The sequence below is a fragment of the Peromyscus maniculatus genome, chromosome 4 (assembly GCF_049852395.1).
Source record: "Peromyscus maniculatus bairdii isolate BWxNUB_F1_BW_parent chromosome 4, HU_Pman_BW_mat_3.1, whole genome shotgun sequence".
In the NCBI taxonomy this organism is placed as follows: Eukaryota; Metazoa; Chordata; class Mammalia; order Rodentia; family Cricetidae; genus Peromyscus; species Peromyscus maniculatus.
In genome coordinates, this window is record NC_134855.1 from 38,598,696 (window position 1) to 38,613,196 (window position 14,501).

The 14,501-nt window shown below is 43.0% G+C and overlaps 1 protein-coding gene across 17 annotated transcripts in view; it reads right to left on the minus strand.

Moving 5' to 3' along the window:
- Positions 1–653: 653 nt before the first annotated feature.
- The window catches only part of Rbms1 (RNA binding motif single stranded interacting protein 1), a 225,855-nt gene continuing 212,007 nt past the window's right edge, over positions 654–14,501 (minus strand). For 10 of the 17 annotated variants that reach the window (XM_076569550.1, XM_016003098.3, XM_016003097.3 and 7 more), the window contains 9 exons: positions 13,743–13,858; positions 12,875–12,924; positions 12,658–12,751; positions 10,362–10,409; positions 9,424–9,474; positions 6,924–7,034; positions 5,816–5,896; positions 4,126–4,210; positions 654–3,374 (listed from right to left, as the gene is read on the minus strand). In XM_076569550.1, the coding sequence (XP_076425665.1) occupies positions 4,133–4,210; positions 5,816–5,896; positions 6,924–7,034; positions 9,424–9,474; positions 10,362–10,409; positions 12,658–12,751; positions 12,875–12,924; positions 13,743–13,858 (629 nt within the window). In that variant the 3' untranslated portion in view covers positions 654–3,374; positions 4,126–4,132. The remainder of the gene's footprint in view (positions 3,375–4,125; positions 4,211–5,815; positions 5,897–6,923; positions 7,035–9,423; positions 9,475–10,361; positions 10,410–12,657; positions 12,752–12,874; positions 12,925–13,742; positions 13,859–14,501) is intronic. The other 7 variants (XM_076569553.1, XM_006984626.4, XM_006984628.4 and 4 more) reach the window with 3 other exon arrangements.

Genomic DNA, 14,501 nt, shown 5'->3' on the forward strand with positions numbered 1-14,501 from the left:
CCACTGTGGGCAGGAGCCAATTTTCTGTAGTACGTGCCTCCAACAAAGCAAGTCAGGGAGGGGAAAAAAAGACCCCCACCCCCACCCCATGAATGCTGCATGGCTGCCTCCTATTGGGAACAGTAACACGAGGCCACTTTTTAAAGGCTGTGGTTTAATGGGGTGAGATCATTTTGGCGTGTTGGTGTTGGCTGCAGATAAGAAAATGTCTATTTTGTTCTAACAATGGGCAGCTGTAAGGAAGGGGATCTGATTTTTCAGTCTTATCTAGGGCTGAGGATATAGTTCATTGCAAGCGCAGCTGCCTAGGATGTCAGAGGCCCAGGGTTGTTGCCAATACCATAAAACAACCAAAACAACAACAACAACAACAACAAAAAAACCTAAACAGACCAAGAGTGGGGTATTTGGGGCTGGACTTATGACAAGGTCAGATGTGACCTCTAAGGTCACAGCACAGATTTAAACAATGGTAACAAGGAGGTGGGAAGGTTTCTCAGTCCCTTGCAGGAAGAGGCATTTTCAGGACATAGGGAATCTGACATAATTTTCAGGTTACTTCTGAACCAATGTCCTGAGCTGAAGAGTGAGGCAGAAGAGAAACGGGATTCTGATGTGGGCTTCACCGACTGCAGTAAACCGACAGGAAGAGGAACGTTTCAGATGTTTTTATTCAAAGGTTCTCAAAAGAAATAAAACAGAAAAAGCTAACAATCTGATCAAATGTACAGTTCAAAAATGTCTTTTGGCGTTTAACAAGTCCTAGGAAAGAAAACTACAGAGTCATCTGGAGCCGGTCAATAAAGTCACTGCTGGCAAGTATGGAGCACTAGTAGGAACAAAAATAAAAAATTAACTCTCTTGATCATATAGATATCTCTATGAAAATCTGTTTTTTCAATCTGTACAAAAGGTCTTTCTTCATAAATTAATTTTTTTTTTATAATTTAATGGCTGTCTACTATGTGATGTTTAACTGACTTTTTTTTTTTTAATATGTACAGAGGTTGTTTCCCAAATCTGACCCAGACGAGTATGGCACTTAGTTCAGACATACCTAGCAGCAGATTTCCCCTCCCCTACCGACTGAGCTACCGTCTTCCTGTCTTAACTAATGGAAAAAATATCAAGTAGTGAGAGCCCCGGGCTGATAAACATACTAGGTATACGGAGGGTGCTGCATTCAGTCTGGACTTCCATAAAGCAGAATGTTTTAGGGAGCATAGAACCAATAATACCACAACTTCTTTTAAAAAAAAAAAAAGAAAGAAACAAGAACAAAAACGAAAACACATTTCTCTTATGACTATGTAATTTTCACTAGAATCTACACTTCTCAGAGCAGCAAGGACGTTTGAAACTATGAAATGTCACTGACATCTATCATCAAATACAAGCAATAAAATTTAAGAACTAAAAAATACTCAAAAGAAGTAACTGCTTAGCCCTAGCTCCCGAGCTAGGAGGATTTGGTCGGTGGAAACAGGGAGGGCCAGCAACCTGTCCCAGCACAAAAGAAAAAGCCTCTGAGGTAGATAACTGATCAAACGTAGCTGACCAGACAAGTACACAGTTTTGGAAGACAACTTAATTTACCATTGCTTTTAAAACGTATGCAATTGCCTTAATAAAAGAGCATTAATAACAATGAATTATCTCATATGTACTAAAGTAGAAATAACTGTATTTATGAATCAGGAATTTCATAGTTTCAAAGTTGGTTTTCTTTACACTTGAACACCTGTAGTGATGACTTAAAGTGTGGCACTGCTTGGATTCAAATCTTCCTTCATGCTTTTTTTTTTGTTTTTTAAATTTGTCTCTGTGAGTCCATACATCAGTTAAAATTATAAAACCTAATGCAAAGGTACAAAAAAGGCACATTCTCCTAACCGCAAACTGGTCCGGCAAAAATAAAGAGCAGAGAAAATGGGATGCTGAGACAAGGTGGAGTTACTGGCTACTGGCTCTTCGGTCTTTGGTGAAGTTACCTTTAAAAGTGCCAAGTCATTTTTTAGTTTTTCAAATCGACCTCAGAGAGAGCGAGCGAGCGAGCTAGTGAGCAAGCGCACACGAGAGAGAGCTAGTAGCCAGTCGTTTTTTCTTCTGTTCATATCTCAGCTCAGGTTTGAAGAGAAATCCTTACTTTTAGCTTTTACCATTTAGTTTCAATAGCGACATTTTTCCCCCCCTCAGTTTGCCAGATCACAGGCATGGTTCTCATTCTAAAGCACTATCGTTAGTATAAAGGACAAAACATTCGGTGACTCCCCTCCCCCACCCCCACCCCCAGCCCCAAAGCTACCTACACTAAATCTAGAACATCATTAAGTTTTTTGTTTTTGTTTTTTTGTTTTTTTCCTGAAAAAAAGGCAAAAAAGACTTTACATTGCATCATACAGCAGATATCCTAAATTGGTCAAACTATCAGAGGAAACTGTCGGTGTACGGCCTTACAAACGATTCACCCTATTAAAAGTCCCCCAGTCAGAAAATGTGTTTCACACAAAACAGTTCTCCCTTCTTGCACTTCACTACCTTACACGTTATGTGGAAAAAAAAATCATTAAAAACACCTACTACATATTTTAAAAAAGCCAAAATTTCAGCAACTTTTATTGACTACCTTTTTAAAAGCCCCTACGCTGCTGTTTTTTTTACAAGGCGTCCTAGACCAGCCCATTTGGTCAAAGCATTCTACATCATTAGTTTGAACTAACTTTACTGAAACAGCTACAGCATCAAAAGAGTTAAGGCAAATTGGAATTCATAGAAAAGGATAAGACACTTCACACTACGTCGAAAGAAAAATGAAAAGCTAAGAAAAGACACCGAGGGTGGCCACACTGGCTTACAGCGGCACTCTCACGGCAAGCACAGACACCATGGGTGACGTCAGACGGTGGGAATTTCATCAGAAAAGCCCATTTCATACAGCTGGAAAAAAAAAAGACGCATCAAACACAAAAGGAACAAAACCGCAAAAATCCGGTCATGCACTTGGATAAGTCTTCGTGGTCTTTGTGCATACCCAGAAAATTGAAGTTTTCTTTTTCTCTCCTTTTTTTTTTTCTTTTTTGCATCATTATATTTGATAAAAATCTTTGTTTTTTTTTTTGTGTTTTTTTTTGTTTTTGTTTTTGTTTTTTACTAAAATAAACCTGTTCAGGGGAACAGCTACTAGATGAATTTAAGGGTTTTATGCACCTTATAGAACTTATAGCAAAAATAGTTTTAGTTGATTTCATTATAAATAACGTTTTCAAGAACCTGTGCAAAACTGTCAATAATTTCCTAAAGCACAATTGATCAGAAAAATCCATGATTGTTCAGCCTTCACACCCTTCTTCATGTAAGAACACCCTTTGGTCCATCTGGAAGAGAAAGAGAGGAGACTAACTCAGTCTCTGCTGATTTAACAAACACACCACGCAGGGCTTGTCAGCTTTTGCTTTAGAGAGATAAACGCCTGAACAAGATTGTGCCCATCCACGGTGAGACTGAAGGACATGAGCTGGGGATCTGAGGGTCACTTTCAGTTCCTTGAGTCCGCCTTTCAAATCTGGGACTTGCAGGGTACTTTCTTCCCTCAGGCAGCCAGAGCCAGCTCCACATGGGTCTCAAATGAAGGGTGATTTGAGATCAACAACACACATTGTTACAAGACAATCCAGAAACTGGATTCCACGTAAGAGTTATTTTACTAAAATACACGTGGTGGGGTGAAGTTTGAAATTTGTGACTCCAGTGAGAGCTGGGAAGATAATCTTTTGTTCTGAGGATGCCAACAATCTCAATTCATAGTCAAGATGCTACTGACCTTGTGAGACTTGATTAAGCAACATCTTAAGCTGTATCTCCTTAGTATTTAAGCAATATAAATAGGATGCTTCTATTATATATAGGACAGCTTTGGAAATCAATGTTCTATGATGCTTTATATTTTATGACTTTGGGGTAGAGGAAATATATATTTGATTTTAATATAAAACGTTGTTCCTTATCTAGACAGAATCTGTAAATTCATAAACACATTAAATCTAACTTAGTCTAAGCATCATTTGATAAAAGTACCCCACACTGCTTCATATGAGTCCTGCAGTTAGGGAGACTTTTCCCTCATACCTCACAGTTACTTATTGGGTTGAAAGGTATATGGAGAATGGTCATTAGATGTCTCCACAGCCACCTGCTGCTGGCCACTTGCTTCCTACAACAAAGCAGAATGCATGAGACACATTAGCAATGAAATTGTAACTCTGCTGCTAAGGCCTGAGTCCAAGGACACACACCTTAATACAGACACTCTTCAAAGTGAATTTCTTCAAGTCAAACAGAGCTTTTAAGGCTAATCACTGCCCTAATGCAGCTGAAATATGACAGACCCCAAGAACCTCCCGTTCAAATGTTTAACTTAAATATTGATCAAAGAAATTTCTTGGCTTCGTCTCCTTGAAGCCAGATATAGTTTATAATTCAGTATTTTCAGACTTTAGAGTCTGAGTCACAGTGTGCAAATGTTGCGTGTCATATTCCCCCCACCAACTGCTGCCCAAAGGCATCACCTGCACCTCACAATCAAACTTCCCAATACTTATATGCTGAAAAGTGTGAATCAACTCAGTAAATGGAAGCAGGGACTGTAACTTCAGCTACATGAGAGGCAGGACAAAAGGGCTGCAAGTTCACAGCCTGCCTGGCTTCCAGAGCGAGGTCATGATTTTAGAAGGGACATGGACATAGCTCATGTGACAGGCCCTGGTGGAACCTCCACTAAAGTGAGAGTAAAACAGGAATAAAACAAAAAGTACTTTGGAGATTTTTGTCTTGGCTCAGCTCAAATTATGCTTGAAAAAGCACAGGTCAGACTTTGCTGAAGTAGCTACAGAGAAAATGTTTGTTTTTCATTGTTCTAAAGGTTTCATGTCCTGGAGAACTGCACACAAAATCCTGTGGGTTCAGGCAGTTGTGGCTGTTCAAAGTTGTACGATCATGCAAATACGACAACCACAGTTCCCAAGAACTTTGGGATCTGCCGAGTGGGTAAGGCGAGTGGACCGATCAACTTCCTTGATCCTTGAGGACACTGCAGGAAAACACTATGCTTCCTGTCCACTCGTAATTCAGATGTCAGACTTCTACAGATGCAATATATTCTAAGATACTAACCAAGAGTAGTTGGCTGTAAAATCAGGGAGGGTTGTTCCTCACGCTTGTTGCAACTTAGGAATACCAGTTTTTCTTTTTCCATCATCTGAATTATGACCCGTTTCTTTCTATAATAACTATTACCACTGATTCAATCTTTAGAACTAGAATCGCAAACCCCAATTTTATCTTAATGCGCCTGTGAGTAAAATCTTTTGGGGTAACAAGACAGAGCCTTAAAGTACTATGAAATGCGCTACAAGATTGCAAAGTTATTTGGGGGGGGGGGTCTGGGGATACAATGTATCTGGATGTTGCTATACTAATTTGCATAGAGTGTGTTTTACAGTTGAAAAATGCTAAGTGCACACTCTTTCTGAACCATTTCTTTGGTTACATAGTCTAAGCTGGCCTGAACTCATGGATCCTCTTGCCTCAGCCTCTCTGGTTGCTAGGATAACAGGCATGTGCTACTATGCTATGCCTTGAGAAAATATTTGACAGTTGATAGATTTTTGTTGTTACTCTATTTCAATGACTCAGATGGCAAACAACCCACTGCCACCATGACCACTGGGATGCTCTTCACCAACCACTTCCACAGTGACCACTGGGATGCTCTACACCAACCACTGCCACAGTGACCACTGGGATGCTCTATACCAACCTCAACGGGAACCGCTGCTGTCTGCATGTGTGTATACTGTGGCAAGTAGGCTCCTTGCATGGCTGACGTGGCAGGCATGTACTGAAAAGGAGAAGGTGATCAGGGTATGCAGCAGCAAGCCATGCAAAATTCAGATTACTGGGTTGGGGGGGAGGGGTTGGGGTAGGAGATGGCTACTTAGACGACTCAAAGAAAAAACTTATATGGGTTCCCCTCAAAGCTTAATGACTGCCTATGAATGTGTCATTTGGAAGGTCAAACTGAAAACGCTGTGTTTCTTTGAATTTTTACCAACAAAAAAATGTGCCCGTGTGAAGGTCATTAAGGTATCTCATCTGCAGCAATTCCAAATCATCATACAAATCTCTCCTCCAGAGGCCACGTTATTTTCTGGTTATCCCCCGAGGTGATGCCTCATACTATTTGTGTGGGGAGAGACCCGAAGGGACCCTTAACCGGTCCTGCGGCCCTCCTCTGTCTATTTCAGCAGTCTCATGTCCCAAAGGCAGGTGGAATCTGCAGCCGATTTCTAGGCTGTGTATTGTCCTGGATTCACTTTTCCCAAGAAGCTGTTGCTGGTTTTCAGAATAAGAGGGGAAACACGCCGCCCTCTGCCCTCTGCCGCCCCCACAAACACAGGCTGAGCTGGATGCCTTTGTCCATCTTTACACGTGGCCTCGTACTAACCCAGCCTCCTAACCCCGCCAGTCCCTTGGAGTGTAGGAAAACAAGCCACTACGAAAACCACAACGCGGTGCTGGAACACCGCAGGAAAGAACAGCAAACGCCGCGGAGACGCTGCCTGTCCTTTGTGACCTGCGCATCTTTTCCTCGGTGACCTGCCGCTTGTAACATGGGTTATAAAAGCTACACAGGGGCATGTGTGGGCGCTGCGTGTGTGAGGGAGATATATCCAGGTCATCAACTAATCAAGAATTTTCTGAGTCCTAGCTGACTTTGTGGAAGGCAGTGCCAGATAGGGAGAGGGCCGGACACAATCTTTGCTACCACCCCCCCCTCAACCTATACTCTCATTAGGGAAGACACGGGTTTCCATAATTCACTTTCCTCTGTTTGCGAAAACCCAGGATATTAATTTGCCACCTACTGTTCCGGTGCTGCCTAGCGACAGATGACTCATTTGCTGGGCCAGAGGGCTGATCATGGAGGCGGGCTGTAGTGACATGGTGTGTTCCATTGAGGGAGTTAACACGGCACCCTGAGAAGGGGAGAAAAGAGCGACAAAAGACAGACTGAGAGAGAAGTAAGATTCTATAGTTCCAATCTGCAAAGGAAAACTCTTTGCTGAGGCAAACATGACCTCCCTCAAACTTACAAGAGGTATCCCCAACGACGACCCCCAAATCTCCCACACTGCTTTCCCGAAACTTTCATAAAGAGTTGAGAGGAAATGGCCGTGCTATTTCACCCCACTGAGATCCTTGTGTCCAGCTTGACCTAACTGTAAAGCCAGGCAGGCCAGCAGAAGGGCTGTAACATGAAACAAACTGAGCAAACTTGTTTGACTATGGCAAACAAATATTGCCATGGCTGCCAGATGTTGGGTGTGGGGGGGGAGAAGTAACTTTTGTTTTCTATAGCCACACCCCCCCCCCCCAAACAACAACAAAAACGTGATCAGCACAGCAGCTTGTTTAAACATGTTTTACAGAGAGTCATCTGGTTCAAGATGAAGCAGGTAGGGCCAAGAGTACGTTCTTCATTTCTGGGTATTTTTCGGAACTTCCTGCCCCGTGTCTGGGAAACCAATCTTAGTAATTCCACTCCAGTTCCATGGTCACTTATTTTGCTTGGAAATTTTTTGCCATCAAAAAAATCAATTCAATGTATGTAAGAAAACAGAGAAAAGAAAAGAAAAACCCACTCCTGTGATATCTCTAACAGAACCAGCATTAGCATCTAACTGAGAGCTAGATTCTGCATCAGAGAACATGAACAATTTCCTACTGTGGGCTCTTGATTTTAACTTAGCTTTCTACTAGAAATGGTAACTGCCCTTGCTGCCATCAACTGTAATGGCTAGAGCAAGCTTTCCTGACTATGTAGCAACCAAAACTGAATTGTTTGGACATCTGTCTGAACTTCTCTACATCATCAATGGATTTTTACCGTTCTTCCCATCTCTGCAATCACCTAATTGTTATAGCATGCTAGGATTCTGTTCTACTCCACAAACATGAACACGGGTTTGGGGATGACTGCAGCCGATTGCCCTGAAACACACTGGTGTTTACCGAGAATCAGATACCAGTCCAGGGCACGAGCAGGTGTTTCATACAGTTTGAATCTGGGTGGATAATAGTAACACAGGTCTCCCCAAAGAGGGAAATTAAAATATATACAGTACTTGCATCTAAATTCACCAAAAAGAAAAAAAAAGAGGATACATTTCATTTTTTAGATTCATCATCAAAAAGCACAGAATGACAAAAATGATTCGAAGTCTAGACTATGGGGAAGGGGTTTCCTGGCCTTTCTTCCTCATCCACAGGTATCGCCAAAGCACTAAGGGGTCCTCAAGCTAAGAGTGCACTGACTTCTAACTTTCCAAATAGATCAAGTATTGGGACACAGACTGCCGTGGGAATGTGTGGATGGGTGTCATGAACACGAATGTAGGATGTGTGGACTTCTGGACGTGTGTGTGTGTGTGTGTGTGTGTGTGTGTGTGTGTGTGTGTATGACAACAGGTACAAGACACAGTTTATTTGCATCTGAATGGTTGTGTCAGCATTTCCTGTCCATCATGTGCTCCCGATTGCTACTCTACCCACATGGTCTCACACTGCCTGCCGTGTCCACTGTTGAAGAATCGTGAGAGAAATCCCTGTCTCATTTTTAAGGTCAAGAGTTGAGTTTTTTTTCCTAATCAAATGATCTGGTTTTTGTATTATAAACGTTGTGATGTATCTTGCATATGAGAATGCCTAATTTGCACTGGTAACTAGAAACGAAGGGGCCAATCTGTGGCCCTTTTGTGTGTAAGTGCGTGGGTCATCATGGGTATTCTCAGTCTGACCTGAGAGTTTGTTTTTAACTTTTTGACTCTATGTTTAACATTCAACAAACTGGATTTTGTGTAGACATACACTGTATAAAAACATCAAGTACATTTTAAAATAACACACTAGGATAAGGAATGTTGAAATTGATGAAGAAATCATACTAGTTATGTACGAGGAATGCACTGCTGTCTTCGTCCTGACACTGATGAAAAGCCCTGCCTGGATCTGAACTTCCTGTCTAAATCACAAAGAATGCAACAGGGAAGAGCCGTTTCTTTCCACGCATTGCAAAATATTTAGTTACTCAACTAATGGAATCCTCCCGAACTGGCGTGAGTAGAAAAAGAATACCTTGCCTCAAACAGGATGTATATTAAGTTCTTACATAAAAATTAATGTCTACCAATAATGCATTTTAAAACAAAGGTAACTTCAAGCTTCATAATAAGCGGGTACATTGTCATATTCTGTGTTTGAGTGTTTCCACCCCGCTCCCCCATCTTTGGTAGAGGAGTTTTAACTCAACAGGTTACACACATAGCTTCCATAGAGGACATAAAGTCATTGACTTGAGAAACTTACAGGATGCTGTAGGATGTATGGTTGAGGTTGCATCCAAGAAGGACTTTGCACCTAGAAAAGGGAGATTTTGAAAGAAACATTGATTTCTACTGCAACTATCATCTAATTCTCTACAATTCTTTTTAATCGTGTTAAAAATCTACAGGAGGAAGATAAGGAGAAAATACTATCAATGATTACAAAGGTTAAGGCAGTTAGAGTTCCTGACAAACTGGTCACTCTAAATGAGATGAAACGATCATTCAGAACCAATGTCAGCTTGCCCACTCAGTCCGTATTTACTGAATATTAGGGACCAAGGAGCAGAAGGTGGGTAAGGCATGGATGGGCTTCATCCCTGAGAAAGATACTGTCTAAGAGAAGGAAATAAACACATAAACAGTCCAAATTAGTGAAGTGTTATAATCAAGGTATGAACTACATTTTTAGGAATACTGATGAATGAGGATTAATTGTAGAACATTTCATTAGAAACTAACCCTCCAAGCACATACTATTTATTAAGAACTACCAAATGCAATCTCTTTGACAATCAGGAAAACAAGTTTAGAAATTTTGTGTAGCCCTCAACAATTTCTAGTTAGCGAGGAAAAAAGAATGTCTGAAATGCAGACCTAGGATATTAAAAGGGAGGGAACGAGATCTTGATATCAACAGTTAAGTTAAAAGGGCATCCACACAGTAACCCTCCAAACTGAGCAATCAGATGTGAGGGCCGGGCTTTCTGGCGGGAAGGAAATGAACCTTCTGCCACGGAAGAGAGAAGTCGTCTGTGTCTCGATGCCCATGGCTTTTCAAGGTCTATGGACCGTGTAAGATTCATTATCTCCCAGTTCTTAGGAGACCCCTCCTGCATCCTGTCCCTGCGTGTTAACTTCAGAGGTTCTACAGAGAGAGCGCGGGGAAGAGTCATGGGGAAAGAACGTAGCGCCATTTACCTTGGTAGCAGAGCCCCGATACTTGTTTTCTCTGGTTTCCTTTGCCACCTAAGGCAGACCAAAGTTAAGTGCTTCTGCCTTGTTAACATTGCAGTTACCTGGACTGCAGCCTTTCCCACTGGGGTACTGGTGCTCTCTTGCGGATGCCACTCTCTCAAATCCAACTGCATAAGCATATGGTGGTTTAGCGGAGAAAGCCAACTCCAACATGGGGGTGGGCCCTCACAGACACATCACGAGAGGCAAGCAGCCCCCTGTAAACCCCGATCTGGGCCGGACGTCCCCCATGTCTATAGGCTTCTGTGGTTATAAATGTCTAAACACTTGTGGTATTATCGGGTTAGGGAGCAATGACATCGAACCCCGTGTTTTTATTCTCAGCAGCTAAGCAGCCAGCCAGTTTCTATTCCTCAACGTTCCCTACTTGTAAAATGGGAATAACAATCCGTGAACGTTTTACCATTGGTTCTTTGAACACCTGAAATAAAAAGAACCCCCACCCCAAACTAATTGTACATAAACAACATTTTTCAAACACCTTAAAGGGGACCTTGGATTACCTGGGGGCACATCCACTCACCTCTGCTTGGCACCGACCATATAAGGATGGGCACCATCTGAGAGGCTGTGCCACTGAGCGTCAGGCAAGTGGAATAAATTCCACATGGGTCTTACAAAAACACAGCATTCCCCAAGGAGGGAATGAGGCCTGGAAATGACAGGTTGTCTGTAGCTTGCCATGTCCAGTTGGTTCCCAACATTGATCTCCTGACTTTTTATTCTATAAAATGACTGAAAGGCTAACTGCTTCAAAGGGGAAAAGCAGTGGTAGAGAGATGGATTAAGAGCTGAAATGTCTATAGCAACATGATAATGAACAGTCTTTTGTGTACTTAAGAGTGAGTTCAAACTTGTGCTGATTTTTAGCGACACAGACATGACAGAGCGCCATTTTTCAGATCATCAAAGATGACATTTTAATATCAGCTGTAAACCCTGCTTATGAAGGGAGATATACTATATCCACTCCCTCTCCCTGAGAAGCAAGAAAAAGACTGGGGTCTTAACTCTTCAACCTCTGAAGAGACTTAAACAAGTGAATACTATGTCCAGAAGCCTGACACATCAGAGTTAACAACCCAGGGAGGAGAAAGGAAAGGAAAGGTGTGCAGAATGGGGGGAGGGGCGGGGCCCGAACCTACAGGCTGAAGGTGGCAGACACTGCTGTGAGACTGCTTTCGGTATGCAACCTTCTAGTTTTCAGCGTTATTTTAACAGCTAACTTTGATATTGCCTTAGACTGACCATTACTGAAAACGTGCAATTCATATACAGTGCTGCTGCTGCCAGCTCATATTTACTGAGTATTAATGACATACCAGGACAGCGTGGAGCTCTTCACATTTTCATTTGGTGCTCAGAACTCTCTCAAGTTTATAAGGTAGAAGCTATTATTATCCCCATTTTAAAGACGAGGAGACTGAGGCTTATGGCTACCAAACAGCACAGTTGTTAGATCAGATGCTGTAGTCCCCTAACCTCAGACGTCAGGACTACAACATCTAATTCAATTTCAAAAACAGGAACACTCCCAAGTTTAGTCACACGAGTCCCAGCAGTCAACAGTAGAGAACTCCTCACAGGTCAGGAGTTGAACTCAGTAACAACACTGTCTGGGCCCAGGCAGCACACCTTTTGAGGGGAAGATGGCCGCGGGAAGAGAAAGACTCCTGTGCCTCACGAGCCCTGTTATACCATCAGATCAGTGTTGGACAAGGAGCTTAATGAGGATTCCTCCCTCGAGTCAAAGGTAAGTCTCCTCACAAAATAATGCAACAGGAGCTAATGGCCTCTTGCGTCTTGGTGGGGGAAGGGCCTCAACTCTCAATGGCATCAGTTAATGTCACCCATTGGAGACAATCTCTGTATGAGCAGTTCCAACTGTCTTTTTTTATCTCTTTTTGCTCATGAGTAAACAAATGGGAGCCCACACCTGCGCTCCATTTTGTGACACTCACACGTTTCAATTTCTGGGATACGTGATAGAGGAAGCACACGGGGGCTTATCCCAATTCAAGGACCATGTGATGACTCCAACCACTTCCCTGGCTTTACATCCTCCTACACAGAGGAGCAAATCGTTACGCCAAATAAAAGGCAGCTTCTTCCAAACTAGGTCTCCAAGCTGCATCAAATTTGACTTAGATTTCATTTTTGAAACTGTCCAGAAGGTGAAGACACATAAAAATGCAGCAGAGATGCACGGTGCCCTGCTGTCGGGTCCTGAGGTACAAACCTGGTAGGCGGACACGGGAGACGCAATATAGGGTGTAAGAGAAGTTTGACTGATCATTCGGTTTGTGGCAATACTGTATGGTGAAGGGTAAAATCTAGAACAAACACAAAAGCCTTTATTAAGTCATCCTTCCAATGGAATCATTCACGGCACAACGTCTGACACTCTCCACTTTCACTGTCCCTCAAGCTACGAGGCATTTATCCTAATGACGTACCCGTTATGTAGAGCAGCTGTGGTCGGGTCATACGTGAGTGTCATTCCAGCCTACAGGAAGCAGAAGGAGACGTGAAAATCCGTCTAGAAAGGCACTACTGGAAAACTGTATTTTGTAGAGTCCCCGTGGCATAAGGTGATAATAGTCACCTTTGATAAAATTGGAAGTTTCTGTTAGCCAAGCATGGGGACAAAGTCTATGAGAACTGAGCTCCACTGTGTACCCCCCACAGCAGCCATTACCACAGGGAGCTACTGAAAATTAAGTAGAAACCAATCCCTCCGGGAAAATAGCCAGGCATCACATGCTCAGAGGGCTACGTGTGGCTGTCACTGGAGACCACAGGTTTAAGACATTTTCTCCACACATTCTGGGTTCTTTATGATCTTTTTAAACACTAAAATCCATTGAAATAAATACAAGAGAAAGCCCAATGTTGCATTAAAACACTGAATTTTTTTTTAAAGCTTCAAAAGATTATTTGCCTGTTTACTTCTGAGAGAGAGAGAGAGAGAGAGACAGACAGACAGACAGTGTGGAGGTGGGGAGGGAAAAGCATGATCAGAATATATTGTATGGCACAACATTTTTTTAATAAGAAAAAAATAATCCAGAATATAAAGGCAAATTCTCAGTGACACATATACTGTTTATTTTAGTGTTAAGGACAGATTCCTGAATATGATTAATGTAAACGTATTGAAAAATCAGAGCCCTCCACACTCAAACACCTTCATAGTCATCCTTTCACTACAGCGCAGTGTGGCTGTTCCCATCGTCTGCCTGTCCTCCTGGGGAATGCACACTCAGGCGTCCCCTAAGTGTTCACGAGGGCACACCCACACTGAAGTTCCAAGAAAGGACTTACAAGTCTCACCTCTCCTTCTCTGTGCCACGGCCGCCCATTAGGGATGTACTTGTTTGGGTTCTGCCTCTTCTTCTGTCCTCCATCGGCAAACTTGCACAGTAACGGTTCTGTAGGAGCTGTGGACACAGGAAGACCACATGAGCGCACAACCATAGCTGTGTCCAACAACATGGGAGGGGCTTCTTCCCAGGGCACTGGTAGTGCCGAGGAGGAGGAACGCTTGGAAGGCAGGAGCTCAGGCCCTGGGACTCCAGCAGTGCCGGCTGATGTCTCTGAACTGGAGAGCCATGGAGAAGCCACCTCTAGACACTGCAGCACCGTGACTCTCTCCACCCTGGACCCTCTACAGTTCCACCACTGGACAGTGAGCAGAGAATCCCCAAGAGGGACCCGGAACACTCCTCTAGCTTCCCAGACCGCGCTCTGCTCCTGGCAGAGAGTAACTCATGTCCATCACACACCCTGCTTCTGTTTACAGCTTGTATAGCTGTCCGTGAGAGTGGGGTCTGTCTGTCTTTTCTCCCCGTCTGTTAAGTTATCACCATGTCCCCAGTGCCTACAGTATGGTCACTCTGTAGGCATTTATTACATGCTGGTTCCATCAATAGATAAATACGGACAGGGCCCGTTTGTACTAACGAGAGCTGTGGGGCTGCCGAGACAGTTTGGTAGTTAAGACACCTGCTGCTCTTGCAGAGAATCCAAGTTTGGTTCTCAGCAGCACGTACCAGGTGGCTTAAAATCACCTGTATTTAACTC